Genomic DNA, 26653 nt, shown 5'->3' with positions numbered 1-26653 from the left:
GGACTTCATGTCTGTATTCTACCCTCTTCCCTGGTAAGCTCTGCTGCAGAGGGGGATGGGAGATGTCTGTATGGAGGAGGGGGGGGGGGGGGATGAGAAAATATTTAGCTCCTTTCTGTAAAGTTTAGGAACAATCAAAGTTGGGGGGGATTTATTTTTCTATATAATAATCTTAAAGTTTGGTGAGAATGTTGGGAGGAAATGTCCAATGGGGGGGGAGGGTGGCATGCAGTTATTGGGGTGTAGGATGCATGGGGGGTGGCATGCAGTTATTGGGGTGTAGGATGCATGGGGGGAGGGCATGCAGTTATTGGGGTGTAGGATGCATGGGGGGAGGGCATGCAGTTATTGGGGTGTAGGATGCATGGGGGGAGGGCATGCAGTTATTGGGGTGTAGGATGCATGGGGGGAGGGCATGCAGTTATTGGGGTGTAGGATGCATGGGGGGGGGAGGGCATGCAGTTATTGGGGTGTAGGATGCATGGGGGGGGGTGGCATGCAGTTATTGGGGTGTAGGATGCATGGGGGGGGAGGATGCATGGGGGGGGGGGGGGCATGCAGTTATTGGGGTGTAGGATGCATGGGGGGTGGCATGCAGTTATTGGGGTGTAGGATGCATGGGGGGGGAGGATGCATGGGGGGGGGGTGGCATGCAGATATTGGGGTGTAGGATGCATGGGGGGGGGTGGCATGCAGTTATTGGGGTGTAGGATGCATGGGGGGGGAGGGCATGCAGTTATTGGGGTGTAGGATGCATGGGGGGAGGGCATGCAGTTATTGGGGTGTAGGATGCATGGGGGGAGGGCATGCAGTTATTGGGGTGTAGGATGCATGGGGGGGAGGATGCATGGGGGGGGGAGGGCATGCAGTTATTGGGGTGTAGGATGCATGGGGGGGGGTGGCATGCAGTTATTGGGGTGTAGGATGCATGGGGGGGGAGGATGCATGGGGGGGGGGAGGGCATGCAGTTATTGGGGTGTAGGATGCATGGGGGGTGGCATGCAGTTATTGGGGTGTAGGATGCATGGGGGGGGAGGATGCATGGGGGGGGTGGCATGCAGATATTGGGGTGTAGGATGCATGGGGGGAGGGCATGCAGTTATTGGGGTGTAGGATGCATGGGGGGGGAGGGCATGCAGTTATTGGGGTGTAGGATGCATGGGGGGAGGGCATGCAGTTATTGGGGTGTAGGATGCATGGGGGGTGGCATGCAGTTATTGGGGTGTAGGATGCATGGGGGTGGCATGCAGTTATTGGGGTGTAGGATGCATGGTTGGTGGGGTGGCATGCAGTTATTGGGGTGTAGGATGCAGGGGGGTGGCATGCAGTTATTGGGGTGTAGGGTGCATGGGGGGTGGCATGCAGTTATTGGGGTGTAGGGTGCATGGGGGGGTGGCATGCAGTTATTAGGGTGTAGGATGCATGGGGGGGGGGGTGGCATGCAGATATTGGGGTGTAGGGTGCATGGGGGGAGGGTATGCAGTTATTGGGGTGTAGGATGCAGTGGGGGGGGGGTGGCATGCAGTTATTGGGGTGTAGGGTGCATGGGGGGAGGGTATGCAGTTATTGGGGTGTAGGATGCATGGGGGGAGGGCATGCAGTTATTGGGGTGTAGGATGCATTGGGGGGGTGGCATGCAGTTATTGGGGTGTAGGGTGCATGGGGGGAGGGCATGCAGTTATTGGGGTGTAGGATGCATGGGGGGGGGGTGGCATGCAGTTATTGGGGTGTAGGATGCATGGGGGGGCTGGCATGCAGTTATTGGGGTGTAGGATGCATGGGGGGGCTGGCATGCAGTTATTGGGGTGTAGGATGCAGTGGGGGGGGGGGTGGCATGGTTATTGGGGTGTAGGATGCAGTGGGGGGGGGTGGCATGGTTATTGGGGTGTAGGATGCAGGGGGGGTGGCATGCAGTTATTGGAGTGTAGGGTGCAGTGGGGGGGTGGCATGCAGATATTGGGGTGTAGGATGCAGTGGGGGGTGGCATGCAGTTATTGGGGTGTAGGATGCATGGGGGGGCTGGCATGCAGTTATTGGGGTGTAGGATGCATGGGGGGGCTGGCATGCAGTTATTGGGGTGTAGGATGCATGGGGGGGCTGGCATGCAGTTATTGGGGTGTAGGATGCAGTGGGGGGGGGGGGTGGCATGGTTATTGGGGTGTAGGATGCAGGGGGGGTGGCATGCAGTTATTGGAGTGTAGGGTGCAGTGGGGGGGTGGCATGCAGTTATTGGGGTGTAGGATGCAGTGGGGGGGGGGTGGCATGCAGTTATTGGGGTGTAGGGTGCATGGGGGGAGGGTATGCAGTTATTGGGGTGTAGGATGCAGGGGGGGTGGCATGCAGTTATTGGGGTGTAGGATGCAGTGGGGGGGGGTGGCATGCAGTTATTGGGGTGTAGGGTGCATGGGGGGAGGGTATGCAGTTATTGGGGTGTAGGATGCAGGGGGGTGGCATGCAGTTATTGGAGTGTAGGGTGCATGGGGGGGGTGGCATGCAGTTATTGGGGTGTAGGATGCAGTGGGGGGGGGGTGGCATGGTTATTGGGGTGTAGGATGCATGGGGGGAGGGCATGCAGTTATTGGGGTGTAGGGTGCATTGGGGGAGGGCATGCAGTTATTGGGGTGTAGGATGCAGGGGGATGGCATGCAGTTGGGGTGTAGGATGCATGGGGGGGAGGGCATTCAGTTATTGGGGTGTAGGATGCAGAAGGGGGGGGGGCATGCAGTCACAGTACATAAAATTGTCTGGAATTTACAATCTTCAGTCCAGCATGCTGTTGGGGGGGGGGGGGTTGGGGGGTCCACTCCAGTGTGGATGGGATAATTGACATGGTTGTGTTCTGCATCTTTAATGTCTGATCTGTTCGGGGGGGGGGGGGTGTATGAGGGGAGTCGGGATCTGAGCTGTGCGGGCTGCAGTCTATAGATGGGGGGGGGGGGGGGGAGGGGGGTTTTCAGTCTCTTTGTAGGTCTAGTTGGGGTCCTATCAATTAAGGGTGCATAGAAGCCTGAGTCAGGTATAATATTGTGTATAGTTGGGGGGAGAAGTGTGTATATCTGACAAAAGTAAGTACACCCCTCCCATGTGACTACAATGTAAAGTAGTGAGTGTACAGCTTGTATAACAGTGTAAATTTACTGTCCCCTCAAAATATCTCAACACACAGCCATTAATGTCTAAACCGCTGGCAACAAAAGTCAGTACACCCCTAAGTGACAACACAGCCATTAATGTCTAAACTGCTGGCAACAAAAGTCAGTACACCCCTAAGTGACAATCTCCAAATTGGGACCAATTAGCCATTTTCCCTCCCCGATGTCATGTGACTCGTTAGTGTTACAAGGTCTCAGGTGTGAATGGGGGGCAGGTGTGTTATATTTGGTGTTATCGCTCTCACTCTCTCATACCGGTCACTGGAAGTTCAACATGGCTCCTCATGGCAAAGAACTCTCTGAGGATCTGGAAAAAAGAATTGTTGCTCTACATAAAGATGGCCTAGGCTATAAGAAGATTGCCAAGACCCTGAAACTGACCTACAGCACGGTGGCCAAGACCATACAGAGGTATAACAGGACAGGTTCCACTCAGAACAGGCCTCACCATGGTCCACCAAAGAAGTTGAGTGCCGCGCTCAGCATCATATCCAGAGGTTGTCTTTGGGAAATAGAGGTATGAGTGCTGCCAGCATTGCTGCAGAGGTTGAAGGGGTGGGGGAGGGGTCAGCCTGTCAGTGCTCAGACCATACGCCGCACACTGCATCAAATTGGTCTGCATGGCTGTCATCCCAGAAGGAAGCCTCTTCTAAAGATGATGGACAAGAAAGCCCACAAACAGTTTTCTGAAGACAAGCAGACTAAGGACATGGATTACTGGAACCATCTCCTGTGCTCTGATGAGACCAAGATAAACTTATTTGGTGTCAGATGGTGTCAGGCGTGTGTGGGGGCAACCAGGTGAGGAGTACAAAGACAAGTGTGTCTTCCTACAGTCAGGCATGGTGGTGGGAGTGTCATGGTCTGGGGCTGCCGGCACTGGGGAGCTACAGATCATTGAGGGAACCATGAATGCCAACATGTACTGTGACATACTGAAGCAGAGCATGATCCCCTCCCTTCAGAGACTGGGGGGCAGGGCAGTATTCCAACATAACGACCCCAAACACCTCCAAGATGACCACTGCCTTGCTAAAGAAGCTGAGGGTAAAGGTGATGGACTGGCCAAGCGTCTCCAGACCTAAACCCTATTGAGCATCTGTGGGGATCCTCAAACAGAAGGTGGAGGAGGGGAAGGTCTCTAACATCCACCAGCTCTGTGATGTCATCATGGAGGAGGGGAAGAGGACTCCAGTGACAACCTGTGAAGCTCTGGTGACCTCCATGCCCAAGAGGGTTAAGGCAGTGCTGGAAAATAATGGCGGCCACACAAAATATTGACACTTTGGGCCCAATTTGGAGATTGTCACTTAGGGGTGTGCTGACTTTTGTTGCCAGCGGTTTAGACATTAATGGCTGTGTGTTGAGTTATTTTGAGGGGACAGTAAATTTACACTGTTATACAAGCTGTACACTCACTACTTTACATTGTAGCAAAGTCTCATTTCTTCAGTGTTGTCACATGGGAGGGGTGTACTTACTTTTGTCAGATACTCGAAGCCTGGCTCAGGTATAACGTAGTATATAGCTCGGGGGGGGGGGGAGTATATAAGCCCAGCTCAGGTATAATATAGTATATAGTTGGTGGGGGTGGGGGGATATATAAGCCTGTCTCAGGTATGGTCGGGGTCCTATCGGTGGGGATGAGGTGGGGAGGATGGGCTCTGGCGGCTCACCATTGGCTCCAGGCGGATGATGTCATTGATCTGTAGAGTGAATGGTGATTGGACGCCTTGGCCGATATTCATTCACAATCTGTATTGAATGATTTTCCCTCTCGGAGCTCCGGCTCCTCTGAAGATTTCCGGCTCAGATATTCCTGGAAGTGGAATTTCTGTGCAGCTTTGGAACAGCCAATCAGAGAAGTCCTCAGATTTCTGAAGTTTCTTCTCACCTCCTCAGTCCCGTTCCCATAGGAGGGTGCCGTCCCCAGGGGTGATTGTCCTCGGGATGTCCATATATCGGTCACAGATCATGAAGCCAGGTTCTGGGGGGGGATTATCCTAGGTGCCGGTTCTTTGGTCTTCACCTCATATTTCTAGGGGCGCCGGCACTGTCCCAGCACTGGGGGCATCAGAGGATGGAGGGGAGCATCTACCAGGAATATCCTAAATGACCGCCTTGTTTCCCCCCTCCTCCACCGACCACGTTTCTTGGCGCCCCCCTCCACCGAACACATCTCTTGCCCCCCCACCATTTTAAGATCCCCCCTATATATCTGATTAAGGACTGAGAGATTTAAGAAAACAAATAGAAAATTTGGAGAATGGTGGAGTTGGGATGGAAAGGTAAACCAATCAGGATATAGAAATGGCGGCCCCCATGCCTCATTGTGTCTTGGAGGTCCCTCTCTGCAGCTCCCACCTGGAATGCTGCCTGCATGGAGTTTGTATTTGTCCCCATAGTGGAGCTTCCTCCAGGTGTTGGCCCTCTGACCAGTGTGGGGCGTTTAGTGGTGAGGACCTCGGGTTCCCTTTGAAGCCGGAGAGGGAGAGGTCTGTGATGGGGCCCCACACTGTTGGCACTCGGTGGAGGGGTGAATGGTTGGGGAGGTGAATGGGTGGGGGGGGTGAATGGGTGGGGAGGTGGGGGGGTGGTGGGGTGGATGGTTGGAGGGGTGGATGGGTGGAGGGGTGAATGGGTGGGAAGGTGAATGGGTGGAGGGGTGGAAGGGTGGGGGGGGTGAATGGGTGGAGGGGTGGATGGTTGGGGGGGTGAATGGGTGGAGGGGTGGATGGTTGGGGAGGTGAATGGGTGGAGGGGTGGAAGGGTGGGGGGGGGGTGAATGGGTGGAGGGGTGGAAGGGTGGGGGGGGGGTGAATGGGTGGGGGGGGTGAATGGGTGAGGAGGTGGAGGGGTGGATGGTTGGGGAGGTGGAGGGGTAGAAAGGTGAACTGAATTGGTTCTGCATTGCAGAGCTCCTCCTTTACAGCTCCGGTGATGGAAAGAATAGAATCCATTATCTGCTCACCTTGGAAATATTCTCACCTCTCTCCTGGGGGGGTAAAACCTCCCGGTCACCACCTGGTTGGAGGATCCTCCGGGGATACGGCTAAGAATAATCTGATGCTGATTCTAATTACAAAGGGCTTATGGAAAACAGGAAGGTGGTCAGTATGGGGGTGATGTTTGGTCTATTGCCATATTGGGGTTCTGGCAGGAAGAGGGTCAGTATGGGGGTGAAATGTTTGGTCTTGCAGTATTGGGGTTCTGGCAGGAAGAGGGTCAGTATGGGGGTGAAGTGTTTGGTCTCTTGCAGTATTGGGGTTCTAGCAGGAAGAGGGGGTCAGTATGGGGGTGAAGTGTTTGGTCTCTTGCAGTATTGGGGTTCTGGCAGGAAGAGGGTCAGTATGGGGGTGAAGTGTTTGGTCTCTTGCAGTATTGGGGTTCTAGCAGGAAGAGGGGGTCAGTATGGGGGTGAAGTGTTTGGTCTCTTGCAGTATTGGGGTTCTGGCAGGAAGAGGGTCAGTATGGGGGTGAAGTGTTTGGTCTCTTGCAGTATTGGGGTTCTAGCAGGAAGAGGGGGTCAGTATGGGGGTGAAGTGTTTGGTCTCTTGCAGTATTGGGGTTCTGGCAGGAAGAGGGTCAGTATGGGGGTGAAGTGTTTGGTCTTGCAGTATTGGGGTTCTGGCAGGAAGAGGGTCAGTATGGGGGTGAAGTGTTTGGTCTCTTGCAGTATTGGGGTTCTGGCAGGAAGAGGGTCAGTATGGGGGTGAAGTGTTTGGTCTCTTGCAGTATTGGGGTTCTGGCAGGAAGAGGGTCAGTATGGGGGTGAAGTGTTTGGTCTTGCAGTATTGGGGTTCTGGCAGGAAGAGGGTCAGTATGGGGGTGAAGTGTTTGGTCTTGCAGTATTGGGGTTCTGGCAGGAAGAGGGTCAGTATGGGGGTGAAGTGTTTGGTCTATTGCCATATTGGGGTTCTAGCAGGAAGAGGGGGTCAGTATGGGGGTGAAGTGTTTGGTCTCTTGCAGTATTGGGGTTCTAGCAGGAAGAGGGGGGTCAGTATGGGGGTGAAGTGTTTGGTCTTGCAGTATTGGGGTTCTGGCAGGAAGAGGGTCAGTATGGGGGTGAAGTGTTTGGTCTATTGCCATATTGGGGTTCTAGCAGGAAGAGGGGGTCAGTATGGGGGTGAAATGTTTGGTCTTGCAGTATTGGGGTTCTGGCAGGAAGAGGGTCAGTATGGGGGTGAAGTGTTTGGTCTCTTGCAGTATTGGGGTTCTAGCAGGAAGAGGGGGTCAGTATGGGGGTGAAGTGTTTGGTCTCTTGCAGTATTGGGGTCCTGTTGCCTCTCCAGGAACGCGGTGTATGAAGTCCGGCTCTCTGTAGTTGGACTTTTTCCACACAGTCCAGGAAGGAAGAGCGACCTCCTATCCCGCATCCTACAACCTGGCCACTGATTCCGGTCTATGGAGGTGCGCTGTGTCTTGGTGGCTGGACTGAGTGGGGGGGGGGGGGGTGTTCCTGATGGCTGGAGTTCAGTTGGACCGGGGGGGGGGGGGGGTGTTCCTGATGGCTGGAGTTCAGTTGGACCGGGGGGGGGTGTTCCTGATGGCTGGAGTTCAGTTGGACCGGGGGGGGGTGTTCCTGATGGCTGGAGTTCAGTTGGACCGGGGGGGGGGGTGTTCCTGATGGCTGGAGTTCAGTTGGACCCGGGGGGGGTGTTCCTGATGGCTGGAGTTCAGTTGGACCGGGGGGGGGGGGGGTGTTCCTGATGGCTGAAGTTTGGGGGGGGCGTATGTAGCCAGTGTTGGGCTGTAGTGGAGCGGTGGCGGCAGGGGGAGTGGAGCGGTGGCGGCAGGGGGAGTGGAGCGGTGGCGGCAGGGGGAGCGGAGCGGTGGCGGTAGGGGGGAGCGGAGCAGTGGCGGTAGGGGGGAGCGGAGCGGTGGCAGTAGGGGGAGCGGAGCGGTGGCGGTAGGGGGAGCGGAGCGGTGGCAGTAGGGGGGAGCGGAGCAGTGGCGGTAGGGGGGAGCGGAGCGGTGGCAGTAGAGGGGGAGCGGAGCGGTGGCAGTAGGGGGGAGCGGAGCGGTGGCAGTAGGGGGGAGCGGAGCGGTGGCAGTAGGGGGGGAGCGGAGCGGTGGCAGTAGAGGGGGAGTGGAGCGGTGGCAGTAGGGGGGAGTGGAGCGGTGGCAGTAGGGGGGAGTGGAGCGGTGGCAGTAGAGGGGGAGCGGAGCGGTGGCAGTAGAGGGGGAGCGGAGCGGTGGCAGTAGAGGGGGAGCGGAGCGGTGGCAGTAGAGGGGGAGCGGAGCGGTGGCAGTGGAGGGGGAGTGGAGCGGTGGCAGTAGGAGGAGCGGAGCGGTGGCAGTGGAGGGGGAGTGGAGCGGTGGCAGTAGGGGGGAGTGGAGCGGTGGCAGTAGGGGGGAGTGGAGCGGTGGCAGTAGGAGTGGAGCGGTGGCAGTAGGGGGGAGTGGAGCGGTGGCAGTAGAGGGGGAGCGGAGCGGTGGCAGTAGGGGGAGCGGAGCGGTGGCAGTAGGGGGGAGCGGAGCGGTGGCAGTAGAGGGGGAGCGGAGCGGTGGCAGTAGAGGGGGAGCGGAGCGGTGGCAGTAGAGGGGGAGCGGAGCGGTGGCAGTAGAGGGGGAGTGGAGCGGTGGCAGTAGGGGGGAGTGGAGCGGTGGCAGTAGGGGGGAGTGGAGCGGTGGCAGTAGGAGGGAGCGGAGCGGTGGCAGTAGGGGGAGCGGAGCGGTGGCAGTAGAGGGGGAGCGGAGCGGTGGCAGTAGAGGGGGAGCGGAGCGGTGGCAGTAGAGGGGGAGCGGAGCGGTGGCAGTAGAGGGGGAGCGGAGCGGTGGCAGTAGAGGGGGAGCGGAGCGGTGGCAGTAGAGGGGGAGCGGAGCGGTGGCAGTAGGGGGGAGCGGAGCGGTGGCAGTAGGGGGGAGCGGAGCGGTGGCAGTAGAGGGGGAGCGGAGCGGTGGCAGTAGAGGGGGAGCGGAGCGGTGGCAGTAGGGGGGAGCGGAGCGGTGGCAGTAGGGGGGAGCGGAGCGGTGGCAGTAGAGGGGGAGCGGAGCGGTGGCAGTAGAGGGGGAGCGGAGCGGTGGCAGTAGGGGGGAGCGGAGCGGTGGCAGTAGAGGGGGAGCGGAGCGGTGGCAGTAGAGGGGGAGCGGAGCGGTGGCAGTAGGGGGGAGTGGAGCGGTGGCAGTAGGGGGGAGCGGAGCGGTGGCAGTAGAGGGGGAGTGGAGCGGTGGCAGTAGGAGGAGTGGAGCGGTGGCAGTAGGAGGAGTGGAGCGGTGGCAGTAGGAGGAGTGGAGCGGTGGCAGTAGGGGGGAGTGGAGCGGTGGCAGTGGAGGGGGAGTGGAGCGGTGGCAGTAGGGGGGGAGTGGAGCGTTGGCAGTAGGGGGGGAGCGGAGCGGTGGCAGTAGACGCGATGTCCACCAAGCGATAAACCTTTTCTGTGGGTTGGGTTGGGTGATGGTGAAATGGAACCCCGGAGGTGACGTCACATCCGATGCTCGGAGTTGCTGCGGATTTCTTATTGCAGGGAAATAATTCCTCGCTGTGATATTTATTATAGGGAAATCATTTCCTCTCTGCAGTATCTGGGAGGGGGGGGTTGATCAGTTGGGGGGGTGGTGGACTGATCAGTTGGGGGGGGGGTGGACTGATCAGTTGGGGGGATTGGGACTGATAGTTGGGGAGGAGTGGCGGCCGTTGTGGGTGGGTGGCGGCCGTTGTGGGTGGGTGGCGGCCGTTGTACATTCCTATCCCTCTGAAGTTGTAGAGGTCGGGAGGGAATGGCGCCATCCCTGGTCGGGGTTATATTTGCGGGTTGGAAGGGAAGCCGGAGATCTCCCCAATGTAAGGGAAATCCTCGGTCACTGGACCGGTGTCCCCTCAGGAAGAATTCCCTCATTTCCTGTAATGGTGACACCTCTCCTCCCTCACATTATCTTGATGATAAATTGAAGTAATCCCTCCCACCTGACAGAGGCTCTGATTCCAGAATCCAGCCAGGCCGTCCTCTTTGTGTAGATTTTCCTTGCGGTCGTTGTCATGTGACGTCACTTTGTAATGAAAAGTAGATTAAAGTTGACGTTTAATTGGCTTCTGATTTCATTTCCTAATGGAAAAAAATAAATTTCCATGACATTCCTTTTTATACCCTGTGATGTCATCACCGGATCTCTGTGCTTCTCTATGTAATGCAGGCAGATCATGTCTGGTGGGAGGGGCCAGCAGGGGGCGGTACAAAGCTTCCTGAAAACATCCCAGCCCCTCCCTCAGTACTCCTCGGTCCTGATGTAAGCAGTGGGTGGAGTTATGGAAATATCACAATGCTATGATGGGGGAGTGGGCGGTCCTAGGCCATAGGTAACGCCCACATGTGATGACGATTGTTTCTCTCTCTTGCAGCACTGATTACCTTCGATCAGCAGAGATGACTGAGGTCCTAATGAATACTCAGCCCATGGATGAGATGGGACTCAGCCCCCGCAAAGACTCCTATCAGGTAGGTGGGGGAGGGGTTGGGGGGGGGGGGAATGACTGTTGGTGAAATTTTAAAAAACATTCTTTTATTTGGAGCCTCACTGCCCCCCCCCCCCCAGGTTATTTGGGTCGGGGGCCCTTTAAGGTGAACTCATGTTTTGCACATTCTCAGCATCGCTTCACTCCTCCCCCTCGTGTGACGGGGTGGGGCCTCGGTCCGGACTCCTCCCCCTCGTGTGACGGGGTGGGGCCTCGGTCTGGACTCCTCCCCCTCGTGTGACGGGGTGGGGCCTCGGTCTGGACTCCTCCCCCTCGTGTGACGGGGTGGGGCCTCGGTCCGGACTCCTCCCCCTCGTGTGACGGGGTGGGGCCTCGGTCCAGACTCCTCCCCCTCGTGTGATGGGGTGGGGCCTCGGTCCAGACTCCTCCCCCTCGTGTGACGGGGGGCCTTGGTCCAGACTCCTCCCCCTCGTGTGACGGGGTGGGGCCTCGGTCCAGACTCCTCCCCCTCGTGTGACGGGGTGGGGCCTCGGTCCAGACTCCTCCCCCTCGTGTGACGGGGGGCCTTGGTCCAGACTCCTCCCCCTCGTGTGACGGGGGGCCTTGGTCCAGACTCCTCCCCCTCGTGTGACGGGGGGCCTTGGTCCAGACTCCTCCCCCTCGTGTGACGGGGTGGGGCCTCGGTCCAGACTCCTCCCCCTCGTGTGACGGGGGCTTGGTCCCAGAGTAAAGACCAGCGCCATGTGGGAGGAAGGGGGTGTTGCCCATGTTGTAGAAACCCTGACATTCTGGGTAATTCACTTCCAGTCACCAATGGGGGGGGGGGGAGGGGGTGATGGGGGAGTGAAGTTGGATGGGGGAGGGACAATTAAAGTGAATGTCGAAGCCAAAAATGTTGTGGAATTGTAGATAAGAGTGGGGGAGGGATGGAACCGTCATCTCTATCTGGGGCTCCTTTAATAGATTTTCCCCTCACTTCCTGTCCAGGTGACACATTTCCCAGACAGGAAATGAGGGGAAATCTGCAGCAGGAAGACATCACACACAAGGAACCGGTTAGGTGGATCCTCTGATTGGCTGTGGCTGAACCTTTTATTGGGCAACCACACCTCCCCCCCACCCCCAACCTCCTCCTGTGTCCAATGCTTGGCTGTGATCCCGGGGTGAGGGGTGTACAGATTAGCGGATAGACTGGTAAACTGCTCACCTTGCTGAGGGGGGGGGGGACAGGCAGGGATTGGTGGGGGGGGGGGACAGGCAGGGATTGGTGGGGGGGGGTGTAGACAGGCAGGGATTGGTGGGGGGGTGTAGACAGGCAGGGATTGGTGGGGGGGGGGGGGGGTAGACAGGCAGGGATTGGTGGGGGGGGGGTAGACAGGCAGGGATTGGTGGGGGGGGGGGGGGTAGACAGGCAGGGATTGGTGGGGGGGGGGGTAGACAGGCAGGGATTGGGGGGGGGGGTAGACAGGCAGGGATTGGTGGGGGGGGGTGTAGACAGGCAGGGATTGGTGGGGGGGGGTGTAGACAGGCAGGGATTGGTGGGGGGGGGGGGGTAGACAGGCAGGGATTGGTGGGGGGGGGGGGTAGACAGGCAGGGATTGGTGGGGGGGGGGGGTAGACAGGCAGGGATTGGGGGGGGGTAGACAGGCAGGGATTGGTGGGGGGGGGTAGACAGGCAGGGATTGGTGGGGGGGGGGTAGACAGGCAGGGATTGGTGGGGGGGGGGGCCTTAGACAGGCAGGGATTGGTGGGGGGGGGTGTAGACAGGCAGGGATTGGTGGGGGGGGGGTGTAGACAGGCAGGGATTGGTGGGGGGGGGGTAGACAGGCAGGGATTGGTGGGGGGGGGGGGTAGACAGGCAGGGATTGGTGGGGTGGGGGGGGGGGGGTAGACAGGCAGGGATTGGTGGGGGGGGGGGTGTAGACAGGCAGGGATTGGTGGGGGGGGGTAGACAGGCATGGATTGGTGGGGGGGGGGACAGGCAGGTATTGGTGGGGGGGGGGGGGTAGACAGGCAGGGATTGGGAGGGGGGTAGACAGGCTGAGATTGGTGGGGGGGGGACAGGCAGGGATTGGTGGGGGGGGGGGGACAGGCAGGGATTGGTGGGGGGGGGGAGACAGGCAGGGATTGGTGAGTGATTCGGTGTGATTGGCGGGGGGGGGTAGGCAGGCAGGGATTGGTGGGGGGGGGGGGGACAGGCAGGGATTGGTGGGGGGGGGCAGGCAGGGATTGGTGGGGGGGGGGGGACAGGCAGGGATTGGTGGGGGGGGGGGGGACAGGCAGGGATTGGTGAGTGATTCGGTGTGATTGGCGGGGGGGGGGGGGGCAGGCAGGGATTGGTGGGGGGGGGGACAGGCTGGGATTGGTGGGGGGGGGGGACAGGCAGGGATTGGTGGGGTGGGGGGGACAGGCAGGGATTGGTGGGGGGGGGGGGACAGGCTGGGATTGGTGGGGGGGGGGGGACAGGCAGGGATTGGTGGGGTGGGGGGGACAGGCAGGGATTGGTGGGGGGGGGGGACAGGCAGGGATTGGTGAGTGATTCGGTGTGATTGGCGGGGGGGGGCAGGCAGGGATTGGTGGGGGGGGGGGACAGGCAGGGATTGGTGGGGGGGGGGGACAGGCAGGGATTGGTGGGGGGGGGGACAGGCAGGGATTGGTGAGTGATTCGGTGTGATTGGCGGGGGGGGGCAGGCAGGGATTGGTGGGGGGGGGGACAGGCTGGGATTGGTGGGGGGGGGGATAGGCAGGGATTGGTGGGGTGGGGGGGACAGGCAGGGATTGGTGGGGGGGGGGGACAGGCAGGGATTGGTGGGGGGGGGGGGACAGGCTGGGATTGGTGGGGGGGGGGACAGGCAGGGATTGGTGGGGTGGGGGGGACAGGCAGGGATTGGTGGGGGGGGGGGACAGGCAGGGATTGGTGAGTGATTCGGTGTGATTGGCGGGGGGGGGCAGGCAGGGATTGGGGGGGGGGGGTAGACAGGCAGGGATTGGTGGGGGGGGGGGACAGGCAGGGATTGGTGGGGGGGGACAGGCAGGGATTGGTGAGTGATTCGGTGTGATTGGCGGGGGGGGGGGCAGGCAGGGATTGGTGGGGGGGGGGGACAGGCAGGGATTGGTGGGGGGGGGGGACAGGCAGGGATTGGTGAGTGATTCGGTGTGATTGGCGGGGGGGGGGCAGGCAGGGATTGGTGGGGGGGGGGGACAGGCAGGGATTGGCGGGGGGGGGGGTTTCTTCTATGTACTTTGTTTGGTACTGCTCTGTGCCATTAAATCCAAGTCCTGTGAAGGTGATTGGTGGATGAGAATTTCTTCCCTTCTATTTCACTGCCGAGTGTTCCTAGAATGGCAGAGGTGGGGGATGGGGTTTAGTATTGGGGTCAGGTTTTGTGGTAGGCGGGGATGGGGGGTCGGTTGTGGCAGGGGGAGGGGTATATAGGGGGTCAGGTGTGGTGGTGAAGGTGATGGAATATGTGGGCATGGTTGTGGGGAGTCAGGTATGGGGGGGGGGGGGTTGATTGAGATTAGTATGGGGGGAGGGGTGGGATTGGGGTCAGTTGTGGTGGTGAAAGGCGATGGAACATGTAGGCATGGGAGGGTGGGGGTCAGGTTTGGTGGTGGTGGGGGGGGGGGTTGTCAGGTGTGATGCAGACAGTCATAGCGGTGACAGTGGAATAGTATGCAGATGTAGTGGTATGGGGGGAGGGTGTGCAGGTGCAGTTGTGGGGTGGGGGGGGGGGAGGATTGGCTGTGCAGTGGGTTGTAGTGGTAGGGGTGATTGTGTAGTGGGGGGGGGGTGGTTGTGTGGTGGGGGGGTGGTTGTGTAGTGGTGGGGGGGTTGTGGAGGGGTGGGGGTTGTGTAGTGGGGGGGGGGGTGGTTGTGTAGCGGTGGTGGGGGGGGGTTGTGTGGTGGGGGGGTTGTGTAGTGGTGGTGGGGGGGGGGGGTTGTGTGGTGGTGGTGGGGGGGGGGTTGTGTGGTGGTGGGGGGGGGGGGTTGTGTAGTGGTGGGGGTTGTGTAGTGGTAGTGGTGGGGGTGGTGGGGGTTGTGTAGTGGTGGGGGGGGGGGGGGGGGTTGTGTAGTGGTGGGGGGGGGGGGTGGTTGTGTGGGGGTCGGGGGGGTGGTTGTGTAGCGGTGGTGGGGGGGGTTGTGTGGGGGGGGGGTGGTTGTTGTGTAGTGGTGGGGGGGGGGTGGTTGTGTAGCGGTGGTGGGGGGGGTTGTGTGGTGGGGGGGGTGGTTGTGTAGTGGTGGGGGGGTGGTTGTGTAGCGGTGGAGGGGGGGTGGTTGTGTAACGGTGGTGGGGGGGGGGTGGTTGTGTGGTGGTGGGGGGGGGGTGGTTGTGTAGCGGTGGGGGGGGGGTGGTTGTGTAGCGGTGGAGGGGGGGTGGTTGTGTAGCGGTGGGGGGGGTTGTGTAGCGGTGGGGGGGGTTGTGTAGCGGTGGGGGGGGTTGTTTAGCGGTGGGGGGGTTGTGTAGCGGTGGGGGGGGGGGTTGTGTGGTGGGGGGGGTGGTTGTGTAGTGGTGGGGGGGTGGTTGTGTAGCGGTGGAGGGGGGGTGGTTGTGTAACGGTGGTGGGGGGGGGGTGGTTGTGTAGCGGTGGGGGGGGGTGGTTGTGTAGCGGTGGAGGGGGGGTGGTTGTGTAGCGGTGGGGGGGGTTGTGTAGCGGTGGGGGGGGTTGTGTAGTGGTGGGGGGGGTTGTTTAGCGGTGGGGGGGTTGTGTAGCGGTGGGGGGGTGGTTGTGTAGTGGTGGGGGGGGGGTTGTTTAGTGGTGGTGGAGGGGGGGGATGGTTGTTTAGTGGTGGGGGGGTGGTAAGAACACGGTGAAGGATCCTTTACATCCATACGAGTGAAGGTGATTGGTGGAGGACGCCTCCTTTTATCTTCTGCAGAGAAGTTTTCTCGGTCTGCAGCAGACAATAGACGATCGTTCTCCTCTCCATACGTCGCTCTCCTGCGATTCAGAGGCTATATTTGGACGGATGACTCCGGGTCCCGGTGATGCCATTTGGCAGTCATGTGCGCAGTGTAATGGACTTTATAGCGCTATAAGCCGCAGATCAGCCGGCTGTGACTAAGCCGCTAAAAACGTCATTTTATCTGTAAATAAAACACGCAGATGCTACGTCTGTACAAAGGAAGGTGGAGGAGGGGAATGGAGCGGCCAATCAGGATCTGGCTCCTGGTAGAAGGTGGGGGGGGGGGGGACATTTCAGGTGAAAAGTTGTCTATAGCACCCAGTTATTTCCTCCATACGTGATTGGAGGGTCTCTGGGTGCCATGGGAATTGGACTCTAGGAGGATTATTGGTTCACTGGAGGAAGACCTGAAGGTGGGAGTGGCAGTGGGGGGGGGGGGGGGCACTAAAGGGAACCGGTCACCTTGACTCATAGATAAAACAGGTTTGCAAAGCATGAAACGTCTTCCTATTGTCCGATCCGTCTGTAGACCTCGGCCTCAATGGGCAACAATATTCCCATGAATTCTTCCATGAATCCCAAAATGCAGAGCCTGGTTGGGCGATGATAGAAGACCTGACTGTGAGCCTCGGTGGTGAGGTATTGCTCCCCTTTCTTCCATGCTGAAATCCCAGAGCCGGGTTGCTATGGGCGATGATAGAAGAGCGATCTGTGGGGTATTGCTCCCCTTTCTTCCATGGGTTATGGAATTCTGGAGGGAGAATCCAATGATCATCGGCTTGGCTCAGTGATGTTCCCTTTGATTGTAATGCTGAGTTGGGAATCTGACAATTCCAGTCTGGGGTCTATGGGCGACCAGAAACGGCCCCTTTGTAGACGGAGGGCCCTGTGGACTACAAATATCCCCTTTAATCCTCCTGTAGTCGGTTGGGAAAGTCTGGTTATGGCCAAGCAGCCCCCCCCCTTTCCCCATGGACTGGGGGTCTTCATGATGCAATATAGGGGACCTCATAGTTTTCACGTTCTACTTATTGATAAGGGATTCTCTTTTCACAATGTCTCTGAAAACTTCTCATCCCAGGATACTCCGGATTCCGGGTGCTGACCACTTTTTGGATGCTTTTAGCCTTAAGATAAAGGTGGTGACGGATCCCGGATACTTGGTGTTTCTGGCCTAATCTGATCCTAGGAAAAGGAATTGGATAGTTGGGGGGGGGGGGGGGGGGGTCATTTCAATATGACCATAGGAAGAGATCTGATAGTTGTTGGTTTAAACCTTGTACCTTCTGACTATAGTAGAAATCATATAGTTGACAGTTCTGCCCAATACGACCCTAGGTAAGTGATCTTGGTTGGTGGCTCCTGCCTGATGTGACCAAAGGAAGACATCCTGGATAGTTGGTGGCTCTGACCCAATATGACCATAGGAGGAGATCTGGGGTAGTTGGGTCCAGGCTGATGTGACCATAGGAGGAGATCTGGGGTTGTTGGGTCCAGCCTGATGTGACCATAGGGGGAGATCTGGGATAGTTGGGTCCAGCCTGATGTGACCATAGGAGGAGATCTGGGATAGTTGGGTCCAGCCTGATGTGACCATAGGGGGAGATCTGGGATAGTTGGGTCCAGCCTGATGTGACCATAGGAGGAGATCTGGGATAGTTGGGTCCAGCCTGATGTGACCATAGGAGGAGATCTGGGGTAGTTGGGTCCAGCCTGATGTGACCATAGGAGGAGATCTGGGATAGTTGGGTCCAGCCTGATGTGACCATAGGAGGAGATCTGGGATAGTTGGGTCCAGCCTGATGTGACCATAGGGGGAGATCTGGGATAGTTGGGTCCAGCCTGATGTGACCATAGGAGGAGATCTGGGATAGTTGGGTCCAGCCTGATGTGACCATAGGAGGAGATCTGGGGTAGTTGGGTCCAGCCTGATGTGACCATAGGGGGAGATCTGGGGTAGTTGGGTCCAGCCTGATGTGACCATAGGAGGAGATCTGGGATAGTTGGGTCCAGCCTGATGTGACCATAGGAGGAGATCTGGGGTAGTTGGGTCCAGGCTGATGTGACCATAGGAGGAGATCTGGGATAGTTGGGTCCAGCCTGATGTGACCATAGGAGGAGATCTGGGGTAGTTAGGTCCAGGCTGATGTGACCATAGGAGGAGATCTGGGATAGTTGGGTCCAGCCTGATGTGACCATAGGAGGAGATCTGGGATAGTTGGGTCCAGCCTGATGTGACCATAGGAGGAGATCTGGGATAGCTGGGTCCAGCCTGATGTGACCATAGGGGGAGATCTGGGATAGTTGGGTCCAGCCTGATGTGACCATAGGAGGAGATCTGGGGTAGTTGGGTCCAGCCTGATGTGACCATAGGAGGAGATCTGGGGTAGTTGGGTCCAGGCTGATGTGACCATAGGAGGAGATCTGGGATAGTTGGGTCCAGCCTGATGTGACCATAGGAGGAGATCTGGGATAGTTGGGTCCAGCCTGATGTGACCATAGGAGGAGATCTGGGATAGTTGGGTCCAGCCTGATGTGACCATAGGAGGAGATCTGGGATAGTTGGGTCCAGCCTGATGTGACCATAGGAGGAGATCTGGGATAGCTGGGTCCAGCCTGATGTGACCATAGGGGGAGATCTGGGATAGTTGGGTCCAGCCTGATGTGACCATAGGAGGAGATCTGGGGTAGTTGGGTCCAGCCTGATGTGACCATAGGAGGAGATCTGGGGTAGTTGGGTCCAGGCTGATGTGACCATAGGAGGAGATCTGGGATAGTTGGGTCCAGCCTGATGTGACCACAGGAGGAGATCTGGGATAGTTGGGTACAGCCTGATGTGACCATAGGGGGAGATCTGGGGTTGTTGGGTACAGCCTGATGTGACCATAGGAGGAGATCTGGGATAGTCGGGTCCTCCTGATGTGACCATACGGGGAGATCTGGGATAGTTGGGTCCAGCCTGATGTGACCATAGGGGGAGATCTGGGGTAGTTGGGTCCAGCCTGATGTGACCATAGGAGGAGATCTGGGGTAGTTGGGTACAGCCTGATGTGACCATAGGAGGAGATCTGGGATAGTTGGGTCCAGCCTGATGTGACCATAGGGGGAGATCTGGGGTAGTTGGGTCCAGCCTGATGTGACCATAGGAGGAGATCTGGGGTAGTTGGGTACAGCCTGATGTGACCATAGGGGGAGATCTAGGATAGTTGGGTCCAGGCTGATGTGACCATAGGGGGAGATCTGGGGTAGTTGGGTCCAGCCTGATGTGACCATAGGAGATCTGGGGTAGGTGGGTCCAGCCTGATGTCACCATAGGGGGAGATCTTGGATAGTTGGGTCCAGCCTGATGTGACCATAGGGGGAGATCTGGGGTAGTTGGGTCTAGGCTGATATGACCATAGGGGGAGATCTGGGGTAGTTGGGTCCAGGCTGATGTGACCATAGGGGGAGATCTGGGGTAGTTGGGTCCAGGCTGATGTGACCATAGAATGGGGTGGTTCAAGTGAACCTGTAATTTGCCTAATTTAATGTCAGGTTCCCTTTAGAACCCGGTATGGTCATGTTTGGGGGTGAGTGACTCCCTCCTGCCTCTATTGGTCGGTCTGAGCATTGAATTGCCTGGGCTGAGAAGTCGGTGGGGTGAGTTCTTAGCCTTGATTCTATTTAGCTCAGGCCATGGTGCTGTATATAGCTCAGTGATCCTCTGCGGCTAAGCTGGGCTAAGCCCATCACACGCAATCCGCGTCCTTGTCCCTGGAAATTGTCTTAATACGATGAGAGAGTTTAGAGCTTCTCAATGGCTTTCAGAGGAAGTTCTGACTTCACTCGCTTCGCCTTGCTGAAGAATGAACGGAAATGGTGAAACAGGAAGCCCAGAGCTGAGACTTCTCCGTGAATCATTCTCCGCAAACTGTTGTTGGGTTTTCCCCGGTGATTGAAAGTGAAAATGTGATTGGTCAGCGTGGGGATTCGGGTTACAGTTCATTGTCTCCGGGTCCCATCACAATATGGCCGCCTTCACTGGACAGGACTGGTTCGGTTTAGGATGCAGCCTTGGTCTCCGTGAGCCCCCCCCCCCCCTGCACCCCTCTCACCAGTCTTGTTCTTGGAGTGTTGAGTGGAATGGTGGTCTTTGTCTGTTGTATTATCGAGGCTCAGCGGGGCGTGCGGGCCCCGAGGCAGCCGGCATTGAGGAATCCAGCGCTCACTTCAGCGGCTTTAATGGTTTTACAAATTACTCTTATCTGAATTGTCTGCATGCGGCGTGGCCTCCGGAATTGTCCAAGAAACCGGCATTCACCGATAAATCTCAGAAAGATGCTGACAAGCCAAAGAGAGCCGGCCGACGGTGTGCCAAAGAGCCGGTCGCCGGTGCCGACGGTGGGCCAAAGAGAGCCCGGTCGCCGGTGCCGACGGTGGGCCAAAGAGAGCCCGGTCGCCGGTGCCGACGGTGGGCCAAAGAGAGCCCGGTCGCCGGTGCCGACGGTGGGCCAAAGAGAGCCCGGTCGCCGGTGGGCCAAAGAGAGCCCGGTCGCCGGTGGGCCACAGAGAGCCCGGTCGCCGGTGGGCCACAGAGAGCCCGGTCGCCGGTGGGCCACAGAGAGCCCGGTCGCCGGTGGGCCACAGAGAGCCCGGTCGCCGGTGGGCCACAGAGAGCCCGGTCGCCGGTGGGCCACAGAGAGCCCGGTCGCCGGTGGGCCACAGAGAGCCCGGTCGCCGGTGGGCCACAGAGAGCCCGGTCGCCGGTGGGCCACAGAGAGCCCGGTCGCCGGTGCTGACGGTGGGCCAAAGACCCATGAGAACCGGTTAAGCTTAGTGGATGGAAACCTACAATCACTACCATCAACACTTTTGATGGAAAGTTATCTGTTCTATGAATGCAAAAAATACCTGTTGATCCTGCCAGAAATCTTGTGAGCTGATGACTTCCATTCTCTGTTCTGACTTACATTGTTCTCAGTGTTTTCCCCATTAGAGATGACAGAGGGGGAGGTGTTCTGTAGTTCTAGGGTAACAAAACTGCTCTTCCCTAGGTCAGTGTTGTCACCCTATAGACAGGAAATGTTGCTGGCAGGATCACCAGGTGAAAAAAAAGGGAGGGTTCTAAAAACCTCTACATTGAATGGCTGGTAAGCCGCTCTCTTGTGTAAATTGTAGGTCTAGGTTTAGATGGAGATGGATTAGAGCCCCTGTCAGGTTTTAATTGCTGCGTTCTGGTGGATCGATTTACCTTCTGATGACCATCGGCATTGGAACAAACATCTGAGTTGTCACTAAAACAGGAGATGAGAGATCTGTAAATGGGGACCCTTGTTCTGGTGACAACGGTCTTTAAGGGGAACAGAAGTTTCCTTTCACTTCCTGTTGAATGTCGGACAAAGGAAGTGAAATCTCAGACACTAAATATAACCCAACCGGGGTTTTAACTCTTCTCTGACCAAAAAGTTTGGCCATACATTCTACCCTTCATGTAGATCCTGGGGGGCGGCAATGATTGAAGCTGCTGTGTCATGTAGATTTGTGGCTGTTAATCGCCCCACTACAGAAATCTGTCATGGGTCGCTTTTTAAGAGGGATTTTACAGACTCCTCGGGGGTGTCACCTTCTCACCATCTATAAGATCCGCTCCTAGTACTGTGACAACGCCCCCAGAACTACATCTCCCGAGAGCCCTTTCTTCATACAATGTCTGGTTGGACTCTTTGAAGTTGCGGTAGCAGCACCGGTTTGCCGCAAAATATATCTGTGTGGCTGTGGACTGCTAGATGGGAGTAGTTCTGTAGTCCAGCAGGTGTGCTGATTTTCCCGTGTTGGGTACCATTGATGTACGGAGTAGTTTTTATTTGACGGGCGCTTTGTCTTATTTCTCAGATTTAGACCTTTATTCTTCCTCTTTAGTGGAGATTATCGGACATCACTGGAAGCCATCTCCAACCTTCCACAATGTAACGCTCAGCAAGTATTGGGTTATTCTGAGGGTGGGGGCTGAACGTTTCCTCCCCCCTCATCCTGGAGGTTAGGTGCACTCTACAGGAAGAGTCCATAACTTCCTCCACTCAACACTTGTGTTCCCCCAGCTTCCCCCCCCCCCAACCTCCACTAGCCCTAGGACACTGGTTCCCTCCGGCTGGCCTTAGGGGGCCCTGTGCTGCTCCCCTCCCACCCCCGGCTGGCCTTAGAGGGCCCTGTGCTGCTCCCACCCCCGGCTGGCCTTAGAGGGCCCTGTGCTGCTCCCACCCCCGGCTGGCCTTAGGGGGCCCTGTGCTGCTCCCACCCCCGGCTGGCCTTAGGGGGCCCTGTGCTGCTCCCACCCCCGGCTGGCCTTAGGGGGCCCTGTGCTGCTCCCACCCCCGGCTGGCCTTAGGGGGCCCTGTGCTGCTCCCACCCCCGGCTGGCCTTAGGGGGCCCTGTGCTGCTCCCACCCCCGGCTGGCCTTAGGGGGCCCTGTGCTGCTCCCACCCCCGGCTGGCCTTAGGGGGCCCTGTGCTGCTCCCACCCCCGGCTGGCCTTAGGGGGCCCTGTGCTGCTCCCACCCCCGGCTGGCCTTAGGGGGCCCTGTGCTGCTCCCACCCCCGGCTGGCCTTAGGGGGCCCTGTGCTGCTCCCACCCCCGGCTGGCCTTAGGGGGCCCTGTGCTGCTCCCACCCCCGGCTGGCCTTAGGGGGCCCTGTGCTGCTCCCACCCCCGGCTGGCCTTAGGGGGCCCTGTGCTGCTCCCACCCCCGGCTGGCCTTAGGGGGCCCTGTGCTGCTCCCACCCCCGGCTGGCCTTAGGGGGCCCTGTGCTGCTCCCACCCCCGGCTGGCCTTAGGGGGCCCTGTGCTGCTCCCACCCCCGGCTGGCCTTAGGGGGCCCTGTGCTGCTCCCACCCCCGGCTGGCCTTAGGGGGCCCTGTGCTGCTCCCACCCCCGGCTGGCCTTAGGGGGCCCTGTGCTGCTCCCACCCCCGGCTGGCCTTAGGGGGCCCTGTGCTGCTCCCACCCCCGGCTGGCCTTAGGGGGCCCTGTGCTGCTCCCACCCCCGGCTGGCCTTAGGGGGCCCTGTGCTGCTGCTGTCCCCCCCCACCCCCGGCTGGCCTTAGGGGGCCCTGTGCTGCTGTCCCCCCCCCCCCACCCCCGGCTGGCCTCTGGGCCCTGTGCTGCTCCCCCCCCCCCCCCCCGGCTGGTCTCAGGCCCTTGGTTCGTAGCAAAAAGTGAAGTGCGCAATCTTGAAAGTCATTAGTTTGCGGAAAATAGTGTAAGTCCGTTTTCTTTACCAGCTGCTTCACCTGACCTCTCCCAAACCCGCTGACTCACACTTTCCATCACTTGTCAGCAGAGCCTTCCGCGGGTTCTGCAAACCCGGGACCTTATATGGTGCAAATGTAAAATATTCACCAGGAGTGCCCATGGACTTCTGAGATTTATTGTAAAAGCCGGTGATGCTTTCTGACTGTAGAACAATGAGTTGTATAATGGGGGGGGGGGGGGGGGGGGGGGCACAAGTGACTGCTTCTGTGAATCTGTGCTCTGCTCATGCCTATTGGCTCATTGCTGGGACGGGGGGCTCTCCCCCCATTCCATTGGCTGGCTGCAGGGATGTGGGGCTCCCCTCCACCCCCTGTGGCTGGCTGCAGGGACGTGGGGCTCCCCTCCCCCCTGTGGCTGGCAGCAGGGACGTGGGGCTCCCCTCCCCCCTGTGGCTGGCTGCAGGGACGTGGGGCTCCCCTCCCCCCTGTGGCTGGCTGCAGGGACGTGGGGCTCCCCTCCCCCCTGTGGCTGGCAGCAGGGACGTGGGGCTCCCCTGTGGCTGGCTGCAGGGACATGGGGCTCCCCTCCCCCCTGTGGCTGGCAGCAGGGACGTGGGGCTCCCAGAGTTCCTATCTTTAGACCAGAGACGAGAATGGGCTCAGGTATCTTTGTTGTAATGCAGGTCAGGGACCAGGACCTGAACACAGAAGCGCTCCCTCACCTTCTCTTTATCCCCAGGTTGGCATGGTGTCCACTTTTGCAGTGGCAGAGCAGCGTAGGACAGGGCAAAGAGGGCGTAGCTTTGACTGACGCAGTTTGTAAGCCTAAGCATGTATTGCAATGTCTGAACCCGAAATCCTGTTTTTTCATTGCACACTGCTATACATCCTTTCCAGCAAACTATGCAGAGGGTCCATCCAGAGTTTGTAGTATATATAGACGGGGCCTCAAGGGTTCCATAGACGGGGGGGGCCTCAAGGGTTCCATAGACGGGGGGTCTCAAGGGTTCCATAGACGGGGGGCCTCAAGGGTTCCATAGACGGGGGCCTCAAGGGTTCCATAGACGGGGGGCCTCAAGGGTTCCATAGACGGGGGGCCTCAAGGGTTCCATAGACGGGGGGCCTCAAGGGTTCCATAGACGGGGGGCCTCAAGGGTTCCATAGACGGGGGGCCTCAAGGGTTCCATAGACGGGGGGCCTCAAGGGTTCCATAGACGGGGGGCCTCAAGGGTTCCATAGACGGGGGGCCTCAAGGGTTCCATAGACGGGGGGCCTCAAGGGTTCCATAGACGGGGGGGCCTCAAGGGTTCCATAGACGGGGGGGCCTCAAGGGTTCCATAGACGGGGGGGCCTCAAGGGTTCCATAGACGGGGGGGCCTCAAGGGTTCCATAGACGGGGGGGCCTCAAGGGTTCCATAGACGGGGGGCCTCAAGGGTTCCATAGACGGGGGGCCTCAAGGGTTCCATAGACGGGGGGCCTCAAGGGTTCCATAGACGGGGGGCCTCAAGGGTTCCATAGACGGGGGGCCTCAAGGGTTCCATAGACGGGGGGCCTCAAGGGTTCCATAGACGGGGGGGCCTCAAGGGTTCCATAGACGGGGGGGCCTCAAGGGTTCCATAGACGGGGGGGCCTCAAGGGTTCCATAGACGGGGGGGCCTCAAGGGTTCCATAGACGGGGGGGCCTCAAGGGTTCCATAGACGGGGGGGCCTCAAGGGTTCCATAGACGGGGGGGCCTCAAGGGTTCCATAGACGGGGGGGCCTCAAGGGTTCCATAGACGGGGGGGCCTCAAGGGTTCCATAGACGGGGGGGCCTCAAGGGTTCCATAGACGGGGGGGCCTCAAGGGTTCCATAGACGGGGGGGCCTCAAGGGTTCCATAGACGGGGGGGCCTCAAGGGTTCCATAGACGGGGGGGCCTCAAGGGTTCCATAGACGGGGGGGCCTCAAGGGTTCCATAGACGGGGGGGCCTCAAGGGTTCCATAGACGGGGGGGCCTCAAGGGTTCCATAGACGGGGGGGCCTCAAGGGTTCCATAGACGGGGGGGCCTCAAGGGTTCCATAGACGGGGGGGCCTCAAGGGTTCCATAGACGGGGGGGCCTCAAGGGTTCCATAGACGGGGGGGCCTCAAGGGTTCCATAGACGGGGGGGCCTCAAGGGTTCCATAGACGGGGGGGCCTCAAGGGTTCCATAGACGGGGGGGCCTCAAGGGTTCCATAGACGGGGGGGCCTCAAGGGTTCCATAGACGGGGGGGCCTCAAGGGTTCCATAGACGGGGGGGCCTCAAGGGTTCCATAGACGGGGGGGCCTCAAGGGTTCCATAGACGGGGGGGCCTCAAGGGTTCCATAGACGGGGGGGCCTCAAGGGTTCCATAGACGGGGGGGCCTCAAGGGTTCCATAGACGGGGGGGCCTCAAGGGTTCCATAGACGGGGGGGCCTCAAGGGTTCCATAGACGGGGGGGCCTCAAGGGTTCCATAGACGGGGGGGCCTCAAGGGTTCCATAGACGGGGGGGCCTCAAGGGTTCCATAGACGGGGGGGCCTCAAGGGTTCCATAGACGGGGGGGCCTCAAGGGTTCCATAGACGGGGGGGCCTCAAGGGTTCCATAGACGGGGGGGCCTCAAGGGTTCCATAGACGGGGGGGCCTCAAGGGTTCCATAGACGGGGGGGCCTCAAGGGTTCCATAGACGGGGGGGCCTCAAGGGTTCCATAGACGGGGGGGCCTCAAGGGTTCCATAGACGGGGGGGCCTCAAGGGTTCCATAGACGGGGGGGCCTCAAGGGTTCCATAGACGGGGGGGCCTCAAGGGTTCCATAGACGGGGGGGGCCTCAAGGGTTCCATAGACGGGGGGGGCCTCAAGGGTTCCATAGACGGGGGGGCCTCAAGGTTTCCTCGACCAGGGTTCCTTCAGAGCTTGCTATTGGTTCTTTGAGCAATTTCTGTCTCTCAGATACGTCCCCATTGACACCATTTATCTTTTAAGCCATTTATAATGAGAAGCTGACCACCACACTAATGTATCATGAATTGTAGATCTAGTATTTTTTGGCAGGTTTTTCCCGGGACTGCTAAGATTTCAGGGGTTCCTCTGCTTGGGAAGGCAGGTTTAGACCTACAAATGTCTCTAATGTATGTCAGGCATGGACATAACCTTTTAAGATGCTGGATGTTTCATTTGACAATGCTGCATGGTTTGACCCCATAAGTGGTGCTGGTTTTTAGGTTTCGGAGCACTTGGGTCACTGGATGATCTATCCAATACGCTGACTTTGGTTTCGATCGTTGATTAGCTGGGAGTTTTATCGGTGAACATTGAGGTCTGATATCTTTGTTGTCTTCTTTCAGATCTTCCCCGATCCTTCAGACTTTGAGCGCTGCTGCAAACTCAAGGACAGACTCCCCTCCATTGTGGTGGAGCCCACAGAGGGGGACGTAGAGAGTGGGGAGCTGCGATGGCCCCCTGAGGAGTTCCAGGTGGAGGAGGAGAAGGAATCCAGCTGCGACCCAACACAGAAAGAGAAGAAGGAGCAGTAACTGCTGCAGGAGACGGAACAAATAGTTTCTCATTTGGCAGTGAGGTCAATCCGTGGCTCGGCTAGGAATTTGTTAAAGAATTTTACTTGACAGCAAATTCAAAAAATGCACCCGTGAGACTTTTTATTTTTCTTTTGAACCTTTTGTGGAAGAATTCAGCCTTCGTTGTGATCAAAACGCACGGAGCCTCGAAGAAGTGTTAGCTTTATTTTCAGTAGAGATTACTATGTGGAGTTTCCCAAGCCTAGAAGCACCAGTAATGTTCCTTCCAGTTGTGAAGACGACCACAGATGGAACTCTTGTGGAAGCCAGGAGGCTAGCACAGGAACTAGTCCAACCAGTCATCTCCTTCCACCTGAATGTTAATCCGTGCAATCCAGCAACAAGTATCCGGAAAGACTGATTAGAGTCTGATGTCC

At 58.5% G+C, this 26653-nt stretch overlaps 1 protein-coding gene across 1 annotated transcript; it reads left to right on the top strand.

The window, feature by feature from the left end:
* The first annotated feature begins 6 nt into the window (after positions 1–6).
* Positions 7–26653, top strand: LBH (LBH regulator of WNT signaling pathway). Its single transcript, XM_082276274.1, has 3 exons — positions 7–33; positions 10492–10588; positions 26046–26653. The coding sequence occupies exons 1-3, from the start codon at positions 8–10 to the stop codon at positions 26232–26234; spliced, it is 312 nt and encodes a 103-aa protein (XP_082132400.1). The 5' UTR covers position 7; the 3' UTR covers positions 26235–26653.

This window comes from Pelophylax lessonae, assembly GCF_965119305.1.
Source record: "Pelophylax lessonae genome assembly, contig: HAP1_SCAFFOLD_434, whole genome shotgun sequence".
NCBI lineage: Eukaryota > Metazoa > Chordata > Amphibia > Anura > Ranidae > Pelophylax > Pelophylax lessonae.
The sequence above is the reverse complement of the archived record's forward strand: the minus strand, read 5'-3'. Positions and strand labels throughout refer to the sequence as shown.